The sequence below is a fragment of the Sinohyriopsis cumingii genome, chromosome 10 (assembly GCF_028554795.1).
Source record: "Sinohyriopsis cumingii isolate HCF-2022 chromosome 10, ASM2855479v2, whole genome shotgun sequence".
Taxonomy (NCBI): Eukaryota; Metazoa; Mollusca; class Bivalvia; order Unionida; family Unionidae; genus Sinohyriopsis; species Sinohyriopsis cumingii.
Window position 1 is genome coordinate 63589677 of NC_142970.1, and position 25575 is coordinate 63615251.

Genomic DNA, 25575 nt, shown 5'->3' on the forward strand with positions numbered 1-25575 from the left:
TTGTTTTAGCAGCACTGTCAACTCGCATTATCATGTTAAGGAAATGGAGGCTAAGTGTCTTTCCAAAGGACATAATGAAGCAGTTTACCCAGACTGTTCTGGGCAAGTACTGAGTTACAACCTTTGAACAAGAATCCCTTGATGGGACTTTTCTGACTAAAAGAATTTCCAAACATCCACAAAGAGACCATATTCACATCTGAAGTCTGAGTAGCACCATTTTCGTTTAGGATGACCTATACAATATATGAAGTATTGCTTAGTGTTAAAAGGGCAACAATGACATTCAGACATATAATACATATTGTTGAAAAAATTGTTTTGATATGATCATCTATGGGGGGGGGGGGGAGGAGATTTAAAACATTTTAAAGTTGGTTGCCATGGCAGCCATACTAGACATCAGATAGTTGCCATTTTCATTAAGGACCAACTAGACTTTATAAATCTTTTAGCAACAATTATCAATCTGGCAATGAGCAAGATTTTCAAAATGGCCACCATAGTGGCCATACTGGATATATGAAGTATACCATTTTCATATTGGACCAGCTAGGCATTACTAGAGGTTTTTCAGTGAAAGCCCCATGTCAACATGAACATACATTATGGAGGAATAGCAGCAAAAAGGTTTTCAAGATGCTTGCCAAAAGTTCATGATCGACTTAAGATCAGAGACATTTTCATCAAGGATGAACAAGACATCACAAGAAGACTTTTGGCTGACCTTCCCCCATGCAGATATAATCATCTATTCATAATGGAGGTCACACTGAGCTTTTCCTTCATCTCTAAGCTGGGGGTGGGGGAGGGGGCCTTGCTAGAGTAAGAAATGTTAGCACTGCGACTTTAGTAGTACTTTCCAAGCTGAACCTCAATGTTCATGGCTGTAAACATTCAAAGCTGAACAATAATGTTCATGGCTGTACACACTCCAAGCTGAACCTCAATGTTCATGGCTGTACACGCTCAAAGCTGAACCTCAATGTTCATGGCTGTACACACTCCAAGCTGAACATCAATGTTCATGGCTGAACATGCTCAAAGCTGAACCTCAATGTTCAGGGCTGTACATGCCCCAAAGCTGAACACCAATGTTCATGGCTGTACTCCCCCCAAGCTGACCAACAATGTTCATGGCTGTACACACTCAAAGCTGAATATTAATATTCATGGCTGTACAAACTCCAAGCTGAACCTTAATGTTCATGGCTGTACACACTCCAAGCTGAACCTCAATGTTCATGGCTGTACAAACTCCAAGCTGAACCTCAATGTTCATGGCTGTACACACTCCAAGCTGAACCTCAATGTTTATGGCTGTACATGCTCCAAGCTGAACCTCAATGTTCATGGCTGTACACACTCCAAGCTGAACCTTAATGTTCAAGGCTGTACACACTCCAAGCTGAACCTCAATGTTCATGGCTGTACACAATCCAAGCTGAACATTAATGTTCATGGCTGTACATGCTCCAAGCTGAACCTCAATGTTCATGGCTGTACACTCTCCAAGCTGAACCTCAATGTCCATGGCTGTACATGCTCCAAGCTGAACCTCAATGTTCATGGCTGTTCACACTCCAAGCTGAACCTCAATGTTCATGGCTGTACACGCTCCAAGTTGACCAGTGCTCATGCTTGTGTATAGTCCATCATGAACATCAATGTTCATACTTGTTCACACTCCAAGACAAACATATTCATGAATTTTTATGACTGTACCTACAAAAGTCAAAGAAATCAAACTAAATGCAAGATCAAGTAGCTCAAAATGATTTATTTTTTCATGTTGAGGCATGAAAAGATAAATCATTTAGTGCTACTCTTGTCCACAGTGAGTACAGGGTTCCTGCAAACTTATAATTCAATGACTTTTTAAAAACATTATTTTATTCAAATTTCAAGAATATCTAACACATTAAGATAAAGACATTTTTGTCATTTTACTTTGCAAAACAAATACTACTCATCCAAGATAGAATAATCAATAATTTTTTCAAAGATAAATCCAAAATCTAATATGATGAATGGCTGCAGCTGACTTTGATCCTACTTTATTGAGTGCCCCAAGTACAATGATTCTGAACGGCAGCAAGATTGCTGGCTGTCATCTGACTAAAATTTCAAGGGAACCAACTCTAACACATCCATTATTGAAGTTAAGAGTATTACCTAAACTGTGGGTAATAAACATAAACATGAAATTATGAATACCATACAATTATGCACATGGGATTCCAAATCATTATAAAGCAAAATTTATCAAAAAGTGTGTAAAAGAAATAACAAGCTCTGAATTCTGTTCTGCTCCTAACAAAAATTATTCATCCATCAATCTGTTTACTTTGATTTTGTATTTTTCTTCTCGTTATCCTTCCTTTCTGTAATCAGAAATCTGTAACATGTCGAATATCTTGTATCAAGGTACATTTCACTTTCAACACCCACTGTACAGAATGCCTGTATCAAGGTACATTTCACTATCGATACCCAAAACTGGATCAAGGCACATTTAAATATTGATATTAAGTGTACAAAACACCTGTATCAAAATAAATGTCAATAACAATATCACTGTACAAAACACTTGTATCAAGGCATATTTCACTATCAATATGCACTGTACAAAACACCTGTATCAAGGTACATTTCACAATCAATAGCCACTGTACAAAACACCTGTAATAAGGGACATTCCACTATTTATATGAACTGTACAAAACACCTTTATCATGGTACATTTCACCATCAATATGCTCTTAAAAAAAATATTTGCAAATGAACTTTGTCATTTTTTTTGTCAATTTTTTAAAAATCATATACTTATCAGGCATAGATTCCATGGGTCAGATCAGCATCAATATCATACCATTGCTTTACTTTTTAAAATAAACTTGGGTGTTAAATTAATGCTGACAAAAGCCTGTCAAATTTTTAAGAATTGCCATGTAACCCTAACACCGATTTGATTTTTTTCTTGATGGAGTAATATTAATACAAAGAGCAATCTGCTGTCATTCAGGTAAAAGGTTATAAAGTTTGTGTGGATTGTTTTAATATTCCAGCAAGGCTGTCATTGCGAGCATTAACAGCATCAAAGGTTTTAAAATCAAATATGCTCTTATTTTTTATTGCATTCACCATCTTAATTTCATTCCTGTTTATTTTTATCTCACTCATCAACTCTGTCATATTTTCTCTGATAATTTCCACCGCATGTACACAAGTAAAGTCTCCATGTTTTTGTCATACATTAAAAAGTTACCTGTGTGCTGGAGAATTTGTGTGGTGATGATGAGAATCCAAGGCAACAGGTGGCACTGCTGAGGTTGGTACACTCGGGCTCCTGCTTAAGGAAGGAGACACAGAATTACGACTTGAGGCAGTACTTGTACTGGGTGCAGTGGCGGTCAGAGTGGCTTGTGTTGATACTGACGGTGCTACTGTACAGCTGGTGCTGACTGGTGACAAGTTTGAAGCTGTAGTCACAGCAGTAATGGTCATCAATTTAATGTCCTTGACAGGTATCTTGGCAGTGCCTTTCACAACATCGGACAGTTTACTTGAGAACACATCCCCTGATGCAGCATTATTCTATAAAGAGAAAAGAGGGGCATGAATGACTTTTGTCAATTTAACTGGAAGCGAAAAACAAGCACTTAAATAAAGGTATAAGTGTAATCAATCATTTCTCAAGCGCCTGAAATCCTCACAAAATATTCACAAACAACAATGCCAATTAATACCTTCAAGTTTACAAATAACATTTCCTTTACACAAGAGAGAGAAAAAGGATGACACAAAAGTTGAGGGACAAAATAAAACTCCAAGAATAAAAATTCTAGGATAAAAGGACTGGTCAGTGAGGTAAAATGTATTGATTCAATTTGAGGGTCACAACATATCCTGGTACAATGTTTGTCAAGATCTTGATAATTATCATAATTGAAATAATTTATTTTTTTTAAATCAAAGGAAAATACAAGTATCTCATTCTGTATACACATCTATATTTAAGATAATAACCTTTGTTAAGTAAAAAAAACTAGTTGCTTGCATTCCTTTATCTAGGAAAAAAACCCAACGACATTTGGAAAGATCTCTTGAAAACATTTAACAGGCCGAATATTTTTTAAAAAATTACTTGCTAGTTAGCGAAATCGATCCTATTGGGATGTTACGCGCAAGTAGATTTGTTGCTGTTGTTGTAGGGTTTAACGCCATTTTTCAGCACACGATAGGCTATACATGGCGGCCAGTAATAATGGTGGAGGAAGAACCCGGGAAAACCCTGGAAAGAACCACCAACCCACGAGAAGCTACTGGCAAGCTTTCTACCATACCCATATTAGCCGAATCCGAGACTCGAACCCATGCAGACAGAGGTGAGATGGCAGTGATCCATAACGGAGAGCGCTTTAGACCACTTGGGGCCCCCGCAAGTAGACAAAAGATCTACACTAAGGAAGGTGAGGATCTAAGGATGTTAATGGAGGTAGCTAGAAAGGAAACAATTTTTTTTAAACATTTAAACCAGGGAGTTCCCACATGAGAAAGGAAGAAAAAGTGGATGTAAAGATGACTGGGGTGTTAGAATAATGTTGAAAGCGATGAAGTTCAACAGTCATCACATCAACCCAAAAGATTTCTAACTTCATCCATTCATGTACTAACTTTCTTAATGTAGATATTGTTAGAAATTAAATTATAAATGTCTAATTCAACAGCTACTGGCACTGATAACTTGTTGGGAAAGCTCTTAAAAATGTAAATACAGGCACAAATACTTATGTCCATGATTAGAATAAGAGTGACCCCCCCCCCAAATCAGGAGATGAATTTAGTGTCAAAAATGAATGGCCAGGATCTGTCCTGGCCATGTTTTAAAAAGGAAACTTGCAGAAAATGTTTTCAGTTCATTTTATTACTTTTTAAAAAATATTCCAATTAACCTGTGCCAAACAGCGTTCATCCAAATTGTTTATGTCAAAAAAAGCATTCACTTGTTTCACTGATCACCGATGCTGGGACATTAGATTTGTATCGCAGATTCCAAAGTTTTTGATACTGTTAATTATAGTTTTACAGCATAAATCAAAATACAGCAATCCCCCTTTTAGATGGCCACCACTTCTGCACTGGCAAAGTGGCCTTATAAGACAGGTGGCCTTTCCAGAAGGGGACAAAAAAATTTATGAAGTGTATGTGATATACGTAGTAAGAAAGCTACATACTTCAAAGCATTTAATATCTGCACTTAATATCTTCATTTAAAATTAACATTAATTATTAACGGGTTCTTCTTGTTATAATAATAGACTTAGTTTAACTGAATATACATTAATATTTCTTATTCTTGTCTTAAGCACGATATGCGAGCAGGTATTGTTGCTATGCACAATGCATAACCATACATAATTCTCATTACAGTTGTTCCATTTTCCCACTGCTGCTGAATAACCTCCTTATCGGTTACAATATTGTTTATTCTAGTCTTTTAAACATAAAATTGTTTTATGATAGTCTTTTCTACATAAAATTGTTCAGCAAGTCCCTCCTCACCCAATGTCGTCGAGTAGAATAACAGACTTTCTTCTAAAATGATATGTCTCCGCTTACGTGATGACATGTTAATGTTTGGTAATGATTTATACAGACGTTTCTAATTTTATGCGATTTAATTTTTATGTAGCCGAAACTTTTGTCAAGTGGATGAAATAACTTCTTCGTAAAGGAAGCAATAATCGTGCTGTCAAATGATTTTTCAGTCTTTGTCTGGTACCCTGATTTGTTCAAGGTTAATATCTCTGTGTAGGTATTAATGCACAAAATCTATTTTTAGCCTATGCTGACCCTGTTATGATCTTGAAAATTACATCTGGTTGTAGGCCTAATCATCAAAGAGAAGAACTCGACAGATGTGTCAAGCCCAAGAATCTATCATAACATTATTGAGCCCATTTCCTGTAAACATCAGATTTTATTGACAATGATATAATATTAATCTTAGTGTTATATGTACTTTAGTCAACACTTCCTTCAGTAACGGAAACTTGACAATGGGAGACATGTATCGACAATAGAGATAATCTGATTAGTTACGTCACGAGATGAATTAATAATTGGTTCTGAATACATTTGAGAAGAAAAAAGTGGCTACTTGTGGAGAACATTTTTCATTTTTGTACTAATATGCTGGCCGCTGGTCACATTAGAGGGGTGGCCATTCCTGAGGGGTACTTTTGAATACTAATTCGCTGGTGCCAAGGGATTCTGGCTGTAAGAAGTGGCCGCTGGTCAGGGGTGCCGTTCAAGAGAGGGACTACTGTATAATGTTGCAAAACACTTGTTTTCTCCCCCTATTCAATGGTAGATTACAAACTGAATTAGAGGTACTGTCTCAGATGGGGTGGGGGCTGGGTGGGGGTAACAATTTCCCTCGAGTACCACATGGATCAATTCTAGGCCCTCTATTTTAAACTGCTTGAAACATTTTTCAGTATCTATGTATGGAGATGATGCAATAAGTTGATGGTAGATACATCAACATACATTAATGATAGTGTTGAGAGAAAACTAAATGAATTGTTACCCTATATGGCATGAATTACTATTTGCTTCAGGTGACTAGAATATTGATACTTCCACTGAGTGCCTATTGAGGCAGCTGTAAATAGAACAAGGCATTACCCTATATGGGGTGCATGAATTACTATTTGCTTCAGGTGACCAGAATATTGATCCTTCCAGAGGGGGTGGGCGGTTGAAAGCTGTTGGCTGGGGAGGGTGATGTGGGTGGGTCAACCATATTCCATAATAGGGTCCGTATCTACCTTCCACTGGTGTAAAACTGCTTTGGATGGCACTTCCCCTCCCTCCTACAGTTGAGGGTGGGGGAGAACATCCAGCCCTGTATGCTTATAACCCTTCATGATAGATTCTGCTCCTCCCCCTTTTATGTGTGTGTGGGACAGCAATCAATCCCATGAGAAGTAGCTGTTACCTCCTCAAGGGTGGCAACAGTAGTTCTCTCTTGGAAGATGTATAACATGGTTAAACAGCACCAATCCAACCCATCAGTCACTTCTTTAAGTGGGGATATGAATTTTATTTAATCGTGTCACTACTTACATTTGACCCTGGAAGAGGTGGGAAGCTGGTTGGCTCATAGTCAAAGTGCTGATCTGGTGCATTGCGAGCTTCCCGACTTGATAAATGCGAGGAATTTAGCCGCTGCAATGGAAGAATGATATACGTAAAAAAGAAAGTTCTGATAATCAACTATAACTCCGTAAATAAAGTTTTTATAATAGAGCTAGCAGCAATAGGTGCAACACAAAGGGCTCCACACACTACAACATATTTGGAAGGGCCTACATAAGATCATATCGAATCACAAAGGGCTCCACCCACTACAACATATTTGGAAGGGCCTACATAAGATCATATCGAATCACAAAGGGCTCCACCCACTACAACATATTTGGAAGGGCCTACATAAGATCATATCGAAACAGTTATAAGCTAAATGCAAGAACTTCACTTCAGTCAGTAAAATGTGAAATGTAGGTCTTTTTATGTAAGTGTGATACTTACAACAGAGATGTATAAAATCATCCAGCTTAATGATTTGGGGTGGGGTGTGTCTTAATAGCACTATTAATACATTCATGGCTGTATCATGCCAAGGAAGCAGGAGTTAACTGTGTGTAATACAAAAGTTTTAATTTTTCAACTCATTTTTAACACTTTATTGGCTATGAGAGCTATGCAATTTCTTTCAGAAGGATTCAACGAGACCACTGACCAGGGTGGGTATCTAATCTGCAACCCAATGTCTTCAAACTGAGCTACTTTACCACCCTCTTGTAACAAGTACTCTGTAAGGGTACAAAGCAGTAAAGGAAATAAAAGATGACAGTGTTATAAGAGACTTACTGAAGGTCTAACACCCTCTTCATCCCTCCTCCGGCGACTTTTATAGCTTCTCCTGAAATAAAGAAATCATGTGGAGAACTGAATTAACCATAGAAACTTTAAACATTTTGAAATGTCAAAAATTGTCTGGAAAAAGTCATTCAGAAGTTAAGGAGGTCCCCCTCACCACCCCATCTGACATAACCAGCAGTTTTGCTAGCTTTTGTCTGTGGGTGCACATGCACCCTCTACCAGTCATAACTGATGTTTTGGGGTTTATTGTTGTTAAGAGGTTTAATGCCATTTTTCAGCACATGATAGGCTATACATGGCGGCCAGTATAAATGGTGGAGGAAGAACCTGGGCAAACTCCAGAAAGAACCACCGACCCACGAGAAGCTACTGGATAGCTTTCTCACTTACCCACATTGGCCTGTTCTGAGATTTAATGCCATTCCTCAGAGCAAGATCAGCTCTACATGGTGGCCAGTATAGCTGATGCAGGGGCCCCGAGTGGTCTAAAGCGCGGTCTGTTATGGATCATTGCCATCTCACCTCTGTCTGCGTGGGTTCGAGTCACGGGCTCGGCCAATGGGGGTATGTGAGAAAGCTTGCCAGTAACTTCTCATGGGTCGGTGGTTCTTTCCGGGTTCTTCCTCCACCATTAATACTGTATAGCCTATCGTGTGCTGAAAAATGGCAGTAAACCCTACAACAACATAGCTGATGCAGGAAGAACCCAGTTAAACCAAGTGAGAACCATCAACCCAAGGGAGTAAAAACTGTGGATACATGTACAGATTAAGGGGTATAAAGATTTCAAAATAAAATCTGTGGTAAATAATATTTCAATACATGTCAGTCATGTAAATATTACAGGTACATGTAAAACCCGTTATAAAGAGATGCTCGGGGTCCAAAGAATAACATTGCGATATAAGTGGGATTGCGTTATAACGAATCACATTATAATGGGTTTTTCCTGTATTTTGTTTATAAAGTCTAATCAAGGCACTTCGTATAGAACAACAAGAGCTGTTTCATTAAAATCAGTTAACTTTCTGTCAGTGACCAGTTGAGCAAGAAATCAATAGGTATCTGCTTGATAAGTAACAGAAACTCCACCTTATGGCAGGTGTAAAAAATAGGTACAAAATCTGGAAAACTTCCACAATGGCAGCAAATTCTGAATCAACAGATAAACACAAATTTGCCTTTCAAATCTAATTTGCCCACCTCAAGTAGTTCTTGCTTAATTATGCTAATCTCATTTGCCCACCTAAAGCAGTTCTTAATTATACTAACAAGCAATGATGTTAATGATGACCAAATCCAAAAGAAATTTAAAATGTATTGGAAATTAAAGGAAAAATTGCAATAAGTGCCTAAAAATTTCACCAGATCATATACATATGCATACAATCCAAACAACTGTATCTGTCGAACTTGAAGTGTTTATGCTTAACTGTACAAGCATGGATTTTGTGGAAAATGCCAAATCCACAAGTTCAAAACAGTGTTTTAAAAAAACTATCTACATCTTATAAAGCTTATGATACAATTTAAACATTGTAATTCTGATCAATGCAAGTCGCTTGCATCCTTGCTTACCTTTGGGACAGAGGAGCTGTTTCTGTGGAAGACTGTCTATTATTATTGTTGTTGCTATTGATATCATTATGAGAATGCTGCGATGCAGGTGATGGTGTCCCAGGTTGAGATGGTGAGGCCGCTGTCGAGGAAGAGTGCACCAAGTGAGAATGTGAGTCTTCTCCCTTCAGGTGAGAGTGTGAGTTATCTCCCCTGCGATTATGGAACGTGGACTGGTGAGACGAGGCAGTGGCAGAGTCAACAGTACCCCGAGGACTAGCTTTATGACTATTGTTAACCCCACTGTTATTGCTCTGTTGGCGTTCATGGCTGAAACGGGAATCATGACCATTTCGGTCTTGATTACTGTTTGGTCTGTGCATTCTTTGAGGTCTGAAAATAATTGTGGATCTTTCACATATTTGTGAAGAAAAAAGCTCAAAAATTTTCTCTGTATTACGTAGGCATTGGCAAGGATCAAAATTTCAGCAGTTTTAACATGACGCTAACCACAAGCAGCATGTTGAACCTGCATCAAAACTTTCAACAACTACATCTCGTTAACTTAACAATGGCAGTCAGTCAAACAGAAATATGGATGTACATGCATGTAGATGTAACAGTTATAAGATGCTAACAAAAAAAAAAGGCAAAAAAGGAATAGCACAAAAAAAACCAACAAGATATGCATTTCAAAAGAATTCATGTGTGTGTGTGTGCGTGTTAATGGCACAATTCGTATATTGATGGCAAAATCATAAGAAAATGGGAACTAACTGCCTTTCCCAAGGCAGCCAACCCGATCTGGTCCAGGGAAGTATTAACCCTTTACCTCATGCAAGCGTCTTTTGACGCCTCTACTCCATTCGCATGGAAGCGCCTTTTGACGCCTGCTGTAAACATCAGCCATTTTGAACTGGTTTTCGTAGTGCCACATTTGGGGAAAACCCCACTATTATATACTACATTTCTGTGAATGACAATTACAGTGGAACCCCGCTATAACGCGCCCCGCCATAACGCGAATTCGGATATAACGCGGTCGTAGCATGGCTCCCGAAATTTCGTATATTCATTCACACATGGAGAAAAAAAATTTGCAGAAAAGTAAAAAAAAAACAAAACAAGAAATTAACTTCATTTTGGGCATGAGATTAGTTGTGACTTTTAAAATAATATGATCGTGGCATGGTTCCTGAAATTTGAAATTCATTTACGTGTATTTTTATCGGACCGTGAAAATATTTGTTTAACGTACGAGAAATAGTGTGTAAAACAATTATTATAATTTGGTGGAAGAATTCGCGTATGACTTTTAATAATAAACGATCGGAACTTAACAATTTATCCAGGTTCTTTAAGTGATTTTGGAGAAGTGATCCTGTATGAATTCTAAAATAATACGATATATATAACGTACGAGAAATAGTGTGTACAACGCTTGGCTTCTGAAATTTATCAATTTGAACAGGTTGTGGTGAAGCTCCGTATTCTACTCTAGAAGAGAAAACTGGTTTAATTAGGTTTTTGAATTGTTAAGCCGAAGTAAACATTATCGAAGTGTTACTTATTACGGATCCATGAGTAAAGCCAGTAAATCGTCTTTGTGATTGTCTTCCATGAAATCTGTATACAGTCGTTGCTCAAACAATAGCCGACATGGGCTTCTTATTTAACTGCAATCACAGCCAGCAGCAGACAAAGCTGTGGTTGATACAAGAGTCGCACAATTTAATAAACATCAAAGGATGAAAGCCGCCAACATGTATGCTGTGCTTGGCGGTGTGATCAAACAACAAACAGTTGAAAGTAAATAATATCCACTTTATTATCTGTGAATTAAAAGGGTATGAAATTGTACATCCGTTCAGCTTAATTTTGTTTTATATAAAAAGTGATTCGTAACCATTGCAGGCCTTCATTACTTAGTTACCGAGCTTTATCTGTGTACGTTGTTTGCTTATATAAAAAAATATTTTACTGTTATGGAAAAGCAAGTTCAAAAACGCAAGTCATTTTCTGCTAAAGAGAAACTGTATGCCCTAGATCAACTAAAGAAGGGCAAACAACAAACTCAGCTTGCCAGAGATCTAGGAATCAGCGAGTCCACTTTGCGAGGGTGGAAAACAGATGAAGGAAAGCTCCGTAGTCTACCCAACATTCTTGAAGAGGAAACTGGTTTACAGCGTAAAAGGGTTAAGTTAGCTAATGACAATGTCCTAGATTCAGCTTTGTACCAATGGTTTGTACAAGCTCGCTCAGAAGGTGTTCCAATTTCTGGCCCAATTCTGAAAGCCCAAGCAGAGAAATTTGATCGCCGTATCAATGGAGATGATTCCAAATTTAAGGCGAGTAAGTTCGCGGCAAAGAAGCAAACGTCATTGGATATATTTTTCAAGAAATGATGAAATTTAAATTTGGAACCACACTGACTTTGCACTTTGCGCAACGATTAATTTAGCAGTTTTCACATGTTTCTTTTGATGTTCACAAAATCTGAAATAAAAGTTATTTGCACGCTGAAATCATGCGTTGATTGTTAATTATTCTTGCAGTTGTCGCATATGATAAAATTTTAGCGGTATGAAATTTGTACAGACACCGTATGTAGACCCGGGAATAGCTGCATGCAATGACCGTACGATATCAGACGGCAAGTAAATGGTTTCAATATTTTGTTCATCCTATATTTTACACGACGAATTCAGACTATTACAAAATTATTGAATATTTTAAATCTGTACGATTTTCAATTAAATTACATCCATTATGGATGAACTGCATGCCACGACGGCACGGTAGCATAAGGTGTTGATACACTTTTCATGATATAGCGATAGTCTGGTATTATCGGTCAATCTGTCAATCTGTATTATCGTTCAAACAAATAAAAATTAGTAAATGTTTTTAATGCACAGTAATAACCTATAAATATATTAGCCATATATTAGCCATCGATTATTTTGAATATATCTTAATTAATGCGTTCCAGTTAATATTCATCTGATGATAAGCCGACTTTTGATCATTGTACATGTATACACGTATATGTTCTCGGAAAAAAAGTTAAATATTGTGAAACCCCGCATTAACGCTACCCCGCTTTTAACGCGATCCGATTTTATGGACCCCGATCATCGCGTTATAGCGGGGTTCCACTGTATGTCAAATCACGTGGTCGCCATTTATGCACTGGTCGATATCTGCTATTTAATGTAACTGGGTCATAATCTCCACTCTCCAAAACGGCAGTCAAGGATTTCATTCAGTATGTACAAAGTTTTCACAATTAGAATCACAACCATGAAAGATTCAATAACTTAGCTAAATAAAGGTTCTGATATTGATGTAGGCAGCAATTAGTTTTTATAAATTATCAAATTCAGATGACTTAGTGATGTAGACGCAGACGAAAGCCTTGTGAATTTCGAGTATCGTAAATGGCAGCTACGGTTGGTCATGTGGCCTCACTGAGATGACATTGAACAAGTTCTAACTTGATTTTAAATTGTTCCACATATAATAGATGTGTACCAAAAATGTAAAATGGTTAAAATTGCTATTAAACGTAACATACACTACATTGCTTAACAGTTCACAGGCAGGGTTTCATTCAGTATTTATGAAGTGTTCACTATTAGAATCACAACTATGAAAGATTCAATAACTTAGGCAAAGGCTCTGATATTGATGTAGGCAGCAATTAGTTTTTACTGATTATCAAATTCATAGGACTTAGTGATGTAGATGCAGATGAAAAACATGTAAATTTTGAGTATGGGAAATGGCAGCTATGGTTGGTCACGAGGCCTCACTGACATGACAGTGAACGAGTTCTCTCTTGATTTTAAAGCATATAAAAAATTCTTCCGTGAAAAATAATTACACAGCTATAACAATTGGACTTTATTCTTAAATTTTTCCGCATATAATAGATGTGTACCAAAAATGTCAAATGGTTAAAACTGCTGTTAAACGTAACATACACTACATTGCTTAACAGTTCACAGGCGGGCCTATGCGTATGTTGTCGACCAGGTAACAGGTGTTCTATTTATAGCGCGCTGCACTTTGTCACTATGCTCTATGAGGTAAAGGGTTTAACCCAGAACCCCATTATTGAGAGTCCAATGATTTTTAAACTTAGCTTGGTGGAAGGCTGGGTAGGTAGGTAGGTATGTAACATTTTAACAGCCCATTTGCACACAAATGGATATACAGTACCAACGAAAAATCCAGATCTATAATTGTAAAAAGTACTTTAGAAAGATAAACCCTTCCAAATTAATGTAAACATCAAATACTTACGGGATATAAAAAAAAATGTTGAGATGTATCATTTCTTATACTTTAAAAAATAAATATACAAAGGTAACACAATGCAAAAATTCTAAAAAAATAGAGGGTTAAAATTTTCTTCTTAAACTGCATTCCCTCAAAATGATTTTCTCTGCTTCTGCAGTATTATAAAGTTCCCTAATGGACTTCCCAGAAAATCTTGGGTCTTGCAGTGCAAAGTCAGCAAACTTGCCAGAAATATGTTCACTGTCAGTGGAGGGTATGCACTCTGGTTGAAGTTCACTGTTCACGCACAAGTCAAATAAACGATATGAAACTGGCATGAATACCACCATAACTCTTAAATTTGTTTTTCAAGTTTGGAAAAAAAAAGAAGAGTAAAATGAATTGCCAAGTAATTTTATGAATATAACCTAACCAAATCAATGCAAACATAAAGCACATGAAGATAAAATATTAAATATAAAGATGCTAGATTTCTGTAAAATGTAACATCAAAGATAAAGACTACACATTTAAATCCCAAAATCAGATTTATGCAATTTTTAAGTTAATATACCAACAGTGAAAAATACTTTTCCAGATTGTTTCAGCACACCATATTTCTTCAAGTTCTGGGATAATAACTGTTGTCAAATTTAAATTTCTGCGGCTTCCAGTGTGGAAAAGATTTTTGAGAGGTTTCACTGTAGTTCAAAGATGTATGTACAGTTGTAATTTCTGCCGTAAAATGAATCCCTTGTAATTGGTGTGATATGGTGCATGTTGCAACAGCCCTGTCTCCATCTTTCTAATTATCTGTATACAGGTTCGTATGGTGTTGACTGGCTAAAATTATATTTATTGACGAAAACAGGAGATATTGCTCTTTAAAAAAAAATTACCCAAAAGTTGGCACCAAATGCTGGATAGATGGACAAACATTATGACTACCGTGTGTCCAACATTTTGCGACATCTTTAGCAGGAATGGCAGTGAATGCTAAATTTGAAGAGAAAAAAAAAAGAGGAATCTTCATACGGAGAAATAAAATGTTACAAAGTCCAGTTTTCTTAATGCAATGCAATTTCTGTGCATCACAAATATTAAATCCGTCTCCCTGATAAATGGACATCTCCATGCAAATAGTTACATTCCAAGACTTCATATAGAAGCAACAGTTAAGATAAAGATAAACGGAAACTCAACCAGGAAAAAACAGTATTTTATCAAAATTAAATCAAAGGCACCTACCTGTTTCTACTGATACTAGGAAAAGGAGGATGGCGACTGCCAGAATTGTGGTGATTTAGCTTCACGCTGGTTGCTTGATAGCCATTCATTGCCAACACCTACAGAATTGAAAGCACTATTTTATTATTTAAAAAAACAACAACATGAAAACAAAAAAAAATCTGTTTCATGTTATTAGTAACTAACAAAACACATCTATAACATATTCTGACTATTTTCAAATGGTTTGCATTGAAACTTGGCAACAGAAAATACCACATTCTTTTTCAACACCACTGTATAAAAAGTGGTCTTCTGTCCTTTCAGAAGTTTATCAAAATAAATAAAAAATCCACACAAAATACTTAATCTGAAGGCAAAAATTTGAAATGTTACCGCCCATAGATCTTTTCATAATTTGTAATTCTCCTAGAGACGAAAAAGCAACCAGTTCAAACTGACCACAACACTAGTCTCTTTTTTGCATTTTTTTGACAAATACTGCTGCAGTTAAGCTCCACATGAATTCACAGTATTTCAACTAGTGTACAATTTATAGAGAACATTCATGCTGACCATTTGACCTAATCAAGTAGGCTGATCATTGTGACTAATCATGTAGACTGATAATATAGGCTAACCATTTAATCTGAACATTTAGACCATTCATTTAGATGGACCATTTACCCATTTATGCTACCCAATCATATTTTTAACTGCTTAGACTAATAATTACGCTACCTCATTCGACTAACTGTTTGGATTAAGGGCTATTTCATATAAACATACACAGTACCCAGGTAAGGCAGTACATTTTTAAATATACACCAGGGTACTTTGACTGGCCCAAGAGTTCATATGAAAATGACAAAAAATCATAACTGCATCTATGGGTGACTGTTTCACATTTGGATCCTACATGTTTTATTGGCACAACCCCCACCATTTAAAACGATCGCTTGGATGGACCTCAATGTTTTTCACTGATAAAACAATAAATTTCACAATACCTGGATCATGTAATGTTGTGCAAAGTTTAAGGACTTGAGTTAAATATACAGTCTATGAACTTGAGTTCAATGCATGCACAAAGCTAAATATTTTATCTTTGGATTCAGATGAAAGAACAATTAAGTTATTAGTAAAGGAAATGTCGAGGCTGTACCTATGCCATATTTGGTAAGTACTTTCTTTTAACATAGAGCTAAACATTAATGTGGTTTGTATTACATACATCATTATTACAAATTCTATATATTTTCGGCCAAACAGTTTGTAAAGAATTCAAAATCAGATATTTAGAAAAGTTTGATTCGGTGCATACACAACCAGTCATGCAAGAATGTCAGTGAAAACACCACAACAGCTATAGCATGCATGTGCGACAAGTAAATCTAGTCCTTGCATCCACAGCTACATCCTAAAAATGCAATCCAATCCGAGCATACACAGTGACATACTGAAAATGCAATCCAATCCAAGCATCCACAGTGACATACTGAAAATGTAATTTAGTTCCAAGCATCAACAGCAATATACTGAAAATGTAACCCAGTCCTAGCATCCAAAGTGACATACTGAAAATGCAATCCAATCCAAACATCCACAATGACATACTGAAAATGTAATTCAGTTCCAAGCATCCACAGCAATATACTGAAAATGAAATCCAATCCAAGTATCCACAGCAACATACTATAAATGCAATCCAATTCAAGCATCCACAGCGTCATACCAAAAATGTAATCCAATCCAAGTATCCATAGTGACATACTGAAAATCTAATCCAATCCAAGCATTCAGTGACATACTGAAAATGCAATCCAATTCAAGCATCCAGTGACGTACCGATTATGCAATCCAATCCAAGCATCCAGTGACATACTGAAAATCCAATCCAATCCAAGCATTCACAGTGACATACTGAAAATGCAATCCAATTCAAGCATCCAGTGACATACCGATAATGCAATCCAATCCAAGCATTCAGTGACATACTGAAAATCAAATCCAATCCAAGCATACACAGTGACATACTGAAAATGCAATCCAATTCAAGCATCCAGTGACATACCGATAATGCAATCCAATCCAAGCATTCACAGTGACATACTGAAAATCCAATCCAATCCAAGCATTCAGTGACATACTGAAAATCCAATCCAATCCAAGCATCCAGTGACATACCGATAATGCAATCCAATCCAAGCATCCATAGTGACATACTGAAAATCCAATCCAATCCAAGCATCCAGTGACATACCAATAATGCAATCCAATCCAAGCATCCATAGTGACATACCGATAATGCAATCCAATCCAAGCATCCATAGTGACATACTGAAAATCCAATCCAATCCAAGCATCCAGTGACATACCGATAATGCAATCCAATCCAAGCATCCATAGTGACATACCGATAATGCAATCCAATCCAAGCATCCATAGTGACATACTGAAAATCCAATCCAATCCAATCCAAGCATCCAGTGACATACCGATAATGCAATCCAATCCAAGCATCCATAGTGACATACTGAAAATCCAATCCAATTCAAGCATCCAGTGACATACCAATAATGCAATCCAATCCAAGCATCCATAGTGACATACTGAAAATCCAATCCAATCCAAGCATCCAGTGACATACCGATAATGCAATCCAATACAAGCATCCATAGTGACATACTGAAAATCCAATCCAAGCATCCAGTGACATACAGATAATGCAATCCAATCCAAGCATCCAGTGACATACTATAAATGCAATCCAATCCAAGCATCCAGTGACATACCGATAATGCAATCCAATCCAAGCATCCATAGTGACATAATGAACATGCAGTTCAATTCAAGCATCCACAGTGACATACTGAAAATGTAATCCAGTCCAAGCATACTGTCAATGCCATAATGAATATGTAGTCTGCACATCCATAGCGAATGCCATGATGAAGGTAGTCTAAGCTTCCAAAGTGAATGCCATAATGAAGATGTACAGTCTGAACAGCCAGTGAATGCCATAATGAAGATGTACAGTCTGAACAGCCAGAGAAAGCCATAATGAAGATGTACAGTCTGAATAGCCAGAGAATGCCAAAATGAAGATGTACAGTCTGAGCAGCCAGAGAATGCCAAAATGAAGATGTAGTCTGAATAGCCACAAAGAATGCCATAATGAAGATGTACAGTCTGAATAGCCACAAAGAATGCCATAATGAAGATGTAGTCTGAATAGCCACAAAGAATGCCATAATGAAGATGTAGTCTGAACAGCCACAGAGAATGCTATAATGAAGATGTAGTCTGAATAGTCACAAAGAATGCCATAATGAAGATGTACAGTCTGAACAGCCACAGAGAATGCCATAATGAAGATGTAGTCTGAACAGCCACAGAGAATGCTATAATGAAGATGTAGTCTGAATAGTCACAAAGAATGCCATAATGAAGATGTACAGTCTGAACAGCCACAGAGAATGCCAAAATGAAGATGTACAGTCTGAACAGCCACAGAGAATGATATAATGAAGATGTAGTCTGAACAGCCACAGAGAATGCCAAAATGAAGATGTACAGTCTGAACAGTCACAGAGAATGCTAAAATGGAGATATTGGCTCAGCATCCATAGCAAATAGCACAATATAATTAAAGTTGCATGAACTAATATATATGTACCTTTCTTTGTAATAAAGTCCAATAAATAGGTAGCCATCACATGTGTTCTGTGATTTTTCCAGGATTTTTCCAGGGAGGGAGGATAGAGGCAACCCCATGGTCATTTTTTGGGGGGCAGGGAAAAGGGGAAATATTTATTAAGGGGGACAGTATCTGTGAGTATACTCCTTATAGCAGACTTGCCAACCCTGACGAGTCTGTCTCAGGCAGCTGATTTTTTTCCCCCATAAGACTGACCAGTTTCAGTAAAGTGTAACAAAATATTAATAACTGCTATTGTAAAGCTGGAAAATATATTTAACAGTTCAACACAGCAATAACCTTATATTCAACTGAAAAGTTTGTAAAGTATGCGCAGACTTTTTTACCGCTAGTACAGTTGCACAAACTTTAGTTCCAAACCCTTTGCAACTCAATGGCTTGTTGCTATCTCTCAACTTGACATAATTCTTGGCAATTCTTTTTCCATTTCATATTACAATGGCTATCATATCTCCCACCACGAGACATACTCAAATTGGCAAGTGATGTCCAATAAATGTAATTTGTCCTTTCCATCTTTTATTCACATTAATCTGAATATTCCTTTTTATTCTTCTGTGTTGATTATTAACACTTTTCCAGAGGCTTATTTTTTCTTTCATCTTAAACATGCATCACTTTCAGGATGCCATTTTTAAAAAAATGATGTAATCAACAGTTTGATCATGCAGATGCTTTACATGAACAAATAGGTGAAGTTTAAAGCGTCTGGGGTGCTGCTGTAAAGTTAATCTGGTTCCCTAACTAATTCTAATATGAATCCAAATAACACACAGTTAAACAAAATATCTTGATTTTTTTTTAGCAACGATCATTTTCCTGTAGTTTTTGCTTGTATGATGCAAGTCCATATTATTAGGGTAATTTTCGTAAGACTTATGGCCAAATCATAAGGGCTGGCAGGTCTGTTATAGTATGTATCAACAAATGTGTGTTAACAGTAATTTGTAATGAAAATGAAATAAAACTTTGTAGTAGCATTATCGACACAGCAACAGAAATGAAATACTATCATAATGGCATTTCCTTGTATGCACAAGACCTGCATCAGAAGCAAAACCAATACAAAAAATTCTAAAAACTTTGTCTGTTGAACAACCATTACTAGCACAGTTGGCAGGCAGTAGATTATGGCAGTTGATCCAGAATTCATACACTTCCATTACAAAATTGTGCTGTCTTGATATTAAATAAAGTAACAGATTTTGTTACAATGCCATGTTTTTATGGCAGCTGAGTGGGTGGGGATTCATAAATTTAGTGTGCATTTGTGCAATCATGCATGCTGAAGAAAATATACATGCCGTGCACAAATTTAAACAAACGAAAACAAAGAATATGGTAAAAAGGGAGCTGTTTCAAAGCTTTTCACTTACAAGACTTACCAAACTTGGGTCCAACATAGGGGTAGTGGTTGTTGTTGGCCAGGTTGGGAACAGTGAATTTGGGGGTGGATAGAATGGGATTGTCTGAAAAAGAGAAAATGTAATGCATGCAAGAAGATGTGTGTAACAGCAATGAAATTCAATCAAGTCTTGAATTATAACTGTCCAAATTTTGACAAAATTCATGTATTCCCTACTGGGCCATGACCAATGGATGCTCGAACCCATGAATTATCACAATACATCCATGAAAGTGGGGGTTGGACAAATATTTCTGGCCCAAGTTTGGTTATTTTGCTCCATCCAGTTTAACTGACTGCAATAAGCATCTTTCTAACTTTATACCATTATTCTGCATCTACGATCCAGTGATTATTGCTACAAAAATAATTCTGCCTATGTACAAGCATTAATATAGCTACCAGAGCTTGTTATTTAATTTAGTCAAATCCTAATATCCAATGTGCTTTGATGTCTTTGCAATGCAATTAACTCGACAATACACCGATTTTGGTGTTCCATAAAAAAAGCTAAAAGGGGGGCTTGGGGGTCCTGCCCTGGGTATCAAGGGACAGCAAGCAATAATACATTTTAAACTCATTAAAAAAAACTGTTCTCGGTACAACTTATGATCATAAATTAAATAAAAATAATCTTTTGAAAAACTAATAAACTTACCAAAAATGTTCAACTTGACTTCAATAATTTCACAATATTTATTGTCACATGAAATTGTTCTCCAATACTGTTAGTTATTTCATGTGCATGTCAGTCTTCACATCATAAGTAAGTCACAATAATTATTCAATTTTTGCAGCAAATATATTATACTTCTCTCTTTCTATAACAAATCTTTAAAATCTGTAACAAATCTTTAAAATAAACACCCAAGAACATTGACTATATAATAATAATCCCATACATTCACATGTCTTTTTCCCCACTGGACACAACCTGTTGATATGCCAGTCAAGCTCTTTTTTGTGACTTTGGCAAAGATTTCTTTAGCCTTCCTTTTTTGTCACCACTAACTTTCTTTGGCTCAATGTGCAATCGCTTCTTTTCCTTCTCAATGAGCTCTTTTCCTTTCAAGCTGCTGCTTGTATTGGCAACATGCAGTGCGCATATTCTGACAGAGCTACATTTGTTCTCTCATGCAAGAAATCTTTCTTCTTCTAGCAATAATTGCACTTTTTCCAGATGCCTTCTGAGTTTCAATTTTTCCTTGTACAGCTTCTATTGTAGGTGCTGTTCCAAACTCTTCCAACTGCAATCACCGTAATTCAGGTCTTTCTTGCAGAGGTCACAAAATGCCAGTCCTCAAGCATTCAGTTTTTTTTAAAACCGACCAAATGAATTTCTGTCAACTTTTTGCTCCAGCCATTCCCATACGTTTTTTTAACCTTTATCTAAACTTTTCGTGTCAAGCTCTATCTCAACAACTCAGGATGCCATGTTTTTGCAAGCATGCTTCTTTCCATTGCCATCAGTTTCCATTACATGAAGATTCATTGGATGAATTTAAACCTTTTGACCAATCAGAATACTATTTACAAGAGTCAAGTGCTAACCAATATATAGAACTAATAAAAGGGTCACTGCGGAATGGGACTGGTCAGACCCATTTTAAAAAAAACCGGATCGGAGATTATATAAAAAGACGTTCTATATCAAGAAAAATCTGAGTCAAGACAGGTGAAAAGCGGAATTCCACTTTAAAACGTAGACAAATCATGTCTGAACACATCTTCATACACTAGATATGCTAACTAATGGCTGGAGAAAATGGTTGTGGAGTTTCTTTTTGTAGTGCATTTTTAATGGTCCCAATGTATTGAAAACGTCCAGATCTGGGTGATCTGGAATACTTACAAAATTTTGAAACACCTTGAAGTCCATATTTAGCATCCATTAAAACAGATCAATGTTTAGCGCCAAGGCAGAATCAGTTATAATTGTGCAAGCTTATCACATTCTTCAACAGAAAAGGACACAATTTATAAAGAACAAAAATATTCTGTTCCTTGGATGTAATGAATAAACAGCCGCAGGTTTTACTGATCAATAATGGTAACACCTACCTGTTGATTACTGATATACCTTGGGGCATAAATCGGAATGGTTGAGAGTATGAGAATGATAACACTTACCCGTTGATTACTGACCTACCAAGGAAACTGGGCATGAATGCAAATGGTTGAAAGTAGTGTATCCCCCAGGGGTGTAAAACTGAGGGTAAAAAAAACCCCTTGGTGTCAGAACTGGGGGTCAAATAAACAATGTGGGGGTAAAAAACATACTGACAAATTTTCATCCAACTCGTACTTTTTCACCTTGAAATAGGATACTGCAACTTGCACAACATACTCTCTCTCTCTCTAAACATACAAATAAACCAACATGCACAGTTAACAAACAAATGCATTGTCCATTCAAAGAATAATTTTATTAGTTAATTTTTCTTTTAAATCGTAATTTTAAGTCTCCTTATAATCTTATTACATACAAGCCAATACAAAAAGCCTAATAAATCTTTTTAACCGAATGGCAGTCAAATTTACTGCCTGTCATAAAATGTGTACTATAATCGGTTTCATTGTACTTCGTCTTAGAACAAATTTATCCAAAAATGAAGGAGGCTAATGATTCATCTTGTTTCTAATAAGTTACACTTGAACTTTAAGGTCTTTCTTTTATTGCAGCAAAGTTAAAAACCAAAAAATCTGCAATGACCCCCTGACTGTGTAATCTAAATAAACGCATCTGCCTCGGCAAGCTTACTGATTTCTTTGTTGTGAAAGAATGTCTTGGGTTATAATGTGTTCTCCAGATATCCTGTGGTGAACGAGAGCAGATCTGTTAAAATTCTTAAACCCTATCACGAAAGGATTATTCACTTCTGCAGTCTTTGCAATAACGCTATCAGAAGTCACACCGGTAATCCTAATGGATGTGCCGTATTCCAGTCAAGGGAATTATTTCTCCATTTTTCATTAAAGTTAGATCCAGTTAATCTTTTGTGTTCTGCTTCTTTCATTTTCTTCGCTAATGATTTTTAGTGCACGACATTTTAATCTGGAGATCACTTTCTAGTGCAACAAGCATTGAGGTTAAACATCAAGATGACTTCTTGCCGAGCTAAATGGAAATCATGTGAGAGGATGCGAGATTAGGGGAAGCTACTCTGTCATAACATTGCTTATGCTAGTCTGGTTCCTTATTTTGTATGTTCCCTGTGTTCCACTCTGCTATACGAATAGAGGAGCCCAACACAGGGAGTAAACAAGCGGGCAACCAGTCAATGCCTATGCTCGAAGTATACACGATGCCACCATTTGTCCAATGCATTGGATATTAAATAAAAAATCCTGATTGCATTATGTGAATCCCGTGCGTAAAAAAACCTCATGGCTACAAAATGTGTGCGTCAACTTTCTCAAGCGTATGTCCCTGACGCACAAATGTGCGTAAAGGGAAACACTGTTGAAAGTATGTGAATAGTAATGCCTACCTGTTGATTACTGATATACTGTGGGACACTGGGCATGAATACAAATGGTTGATAGTTAATTAATGCTAAAGCCTACCTATTGATTTCTTACATACTGTGAGACACTGGGTGTGAATGCAAGTGGTTGAAAGTATGTAAATAGTAATGCCTACCTGTTGATTATTGATATACTGTGGGACACTGGGCATGAATGCAAATGGTTGAGAATATGAGAAAGGCTGTTGTTGCTGCTGCGGTTGTTGCTGTTGCTGAGCCTGCTCCTGTTGGGACTGTGACGTGGTTGGTTCTTGCTGGGGATGTGGTGGCTGCTGATGGTGGTGCTGGAACTGGTACTGATGGTACTGCTTGTTTCGAGGGACATAGGTGGATCGGATCAGAGGCTTGGCCTTTATTCTTGCCTAAAAAACATTACGAAAAATTCTGTTTCGTCACTTGCATCATCTACATCATTCCAACTGTTATGAATAGATGTAGTTTTCTGAAAAGGTGATTGGATATATAAATGATCACATGATACTAATTTGTCGTTTTGCACTCATAAAAAACTTTTAAGGCCTACTTTACGTCTGCAATCACTTTCCAGCATACATTAGGTCACACTATGTGTCAACTTCTTACAACAAAATATCAGCATCAAGCCCCCCCCCCCTTTTCAAGAGCGTGATCAAAGAAAATAAACTGCAGATTAAAAGTTCAAATACTATAATCTAACTGCACTCAAACATTCACCTCTTGCAAAACAAAGCATATGGCAGGCTTCACAAGTAACTGCATATTTCCTCCGACATCAGGTTTCAATTGGCTTTTCTATGGGGTCAAGGTCATGGGACATAAGAAATAATCATGGAGGGGTATTTAATGGTGTCCAAATTGTACCTAATCACTAGAGGTGCACAGTATATTTCCGGTGGTACGTACCACAATACTTTTTCACTGTATTGGTATGTTGGTAGTGTCTGTCAGTAAGTAATGTATATAAAGTCCACAGAATCTTGGTACGACTTAAATGATATTAACATTGTGTTTTCATTATTCACGACAAAATAACTCGCTTCTTATAAAATGGTTGCATCTTTCACATATTAATAGAGAACGTTACGAATTTAATTTTAATACATATCCATTTAATATTACATGGAAGATCTGGCATGTGATAAAGACATCAATCAATTATTCCATATCAAACACATAAAATTCTGTATCGTACACACAGCCTGATACTACTTTTATACTTTAAATATAAAATAATAGTCCACTTATAAAAATATCCAGAATATTTTTATGCTATGCATTTTAAATTATTCTAAAATGCCAACACACATTTATAATTTCAAGAAATTCAGTCACTTAGTTAAAATGGACACTTTTGGCACTGTGGATAATGGGAGTGTACTGTATGGTGTGATGAGCAGTTTATATGCATTTCATGGTATGTAGATAAAAAAATTAGTATTAGTTGAGGTGAACAATATCTTGGACAATTACTCCTCAGATGAAGATGATGAGCACAAGTAATGAACGAGAGAGAGAACGAGAGAGAGAGAGAGAGAGAGAGAGAGAGAGAGAGAGAGAGAGAGAGAGAGATTTAAATTTTTGAAAATTCAGACAAAATGACAAAAACTCATGGAGTTGTATCAAGATTCCATGCATGGTTAGAAATGCCCCATTATTTGAAAAAAACTCTACCCGATGTTTAACTTCTGATGGCTTTTACATTCCTACACCTAACATTTAACTCATTCTTTCCACCATTTACAACTATTAAAAAATGCTGATAAGTGTTTGTAATTTTAATACTGGGTGAAAATGGCTGCTGGGAGATAATGGTGGAGTGTGTGTGTGTGATTTGGATTTTAACATAGCTTTAACAATTTTGCAGTCTTATTGCTATGATGTCTGCAGTGACGCAGTTTATAGTGATGTCTAGCACTGGGGCA

At 36.7% G+C, this 25575-nt stretch overlaps 1 protein-coding gene across 4 annotated transcripts in view; it reads right to left on the reverse strand.

Moving 5' to 3' along the window:
• Positions 1–25575, reverse strand: part of LOC149790264 (uncharacterized) — an 85208-nt gene that overhangs the window by 14482 nt on the left and 45151 nt on the right. The window contains exons 9-15 of one of the 4 annotated variants that reach the window (XM_089972310.1): positions 23791–24036; positions 20128–20211; positions 15043–15140; positions 9532–9840; positions 7942–7993; positions 7135–7236; positions 3269–3597 (exon numbers count right to left, since the gene is read on the reverse strand). In XM_089972310.1, the coding sequence (XP_089828436.1) occupies positions 3269–3597; positions 7135–7236; positions 7942–7993; positions 9532–9840; positions 15043–15140; positions 20128–20211; positions 23791–24036 (1220 nt within the window). Of the gene's footprint in view, positions 1–3268; positions 3598–7134; positions 7237–7941; positions 7994–9531; positions 9904–15042; positions 15141–20118; positions 20212–23790; positions 24037–25575 lie in introns of all 4 variants that reach the window. The other 3 variants (XM_089972307.1, XM_089972308.1, XM_089972306.1) reach the window with 3 other exon arrangements.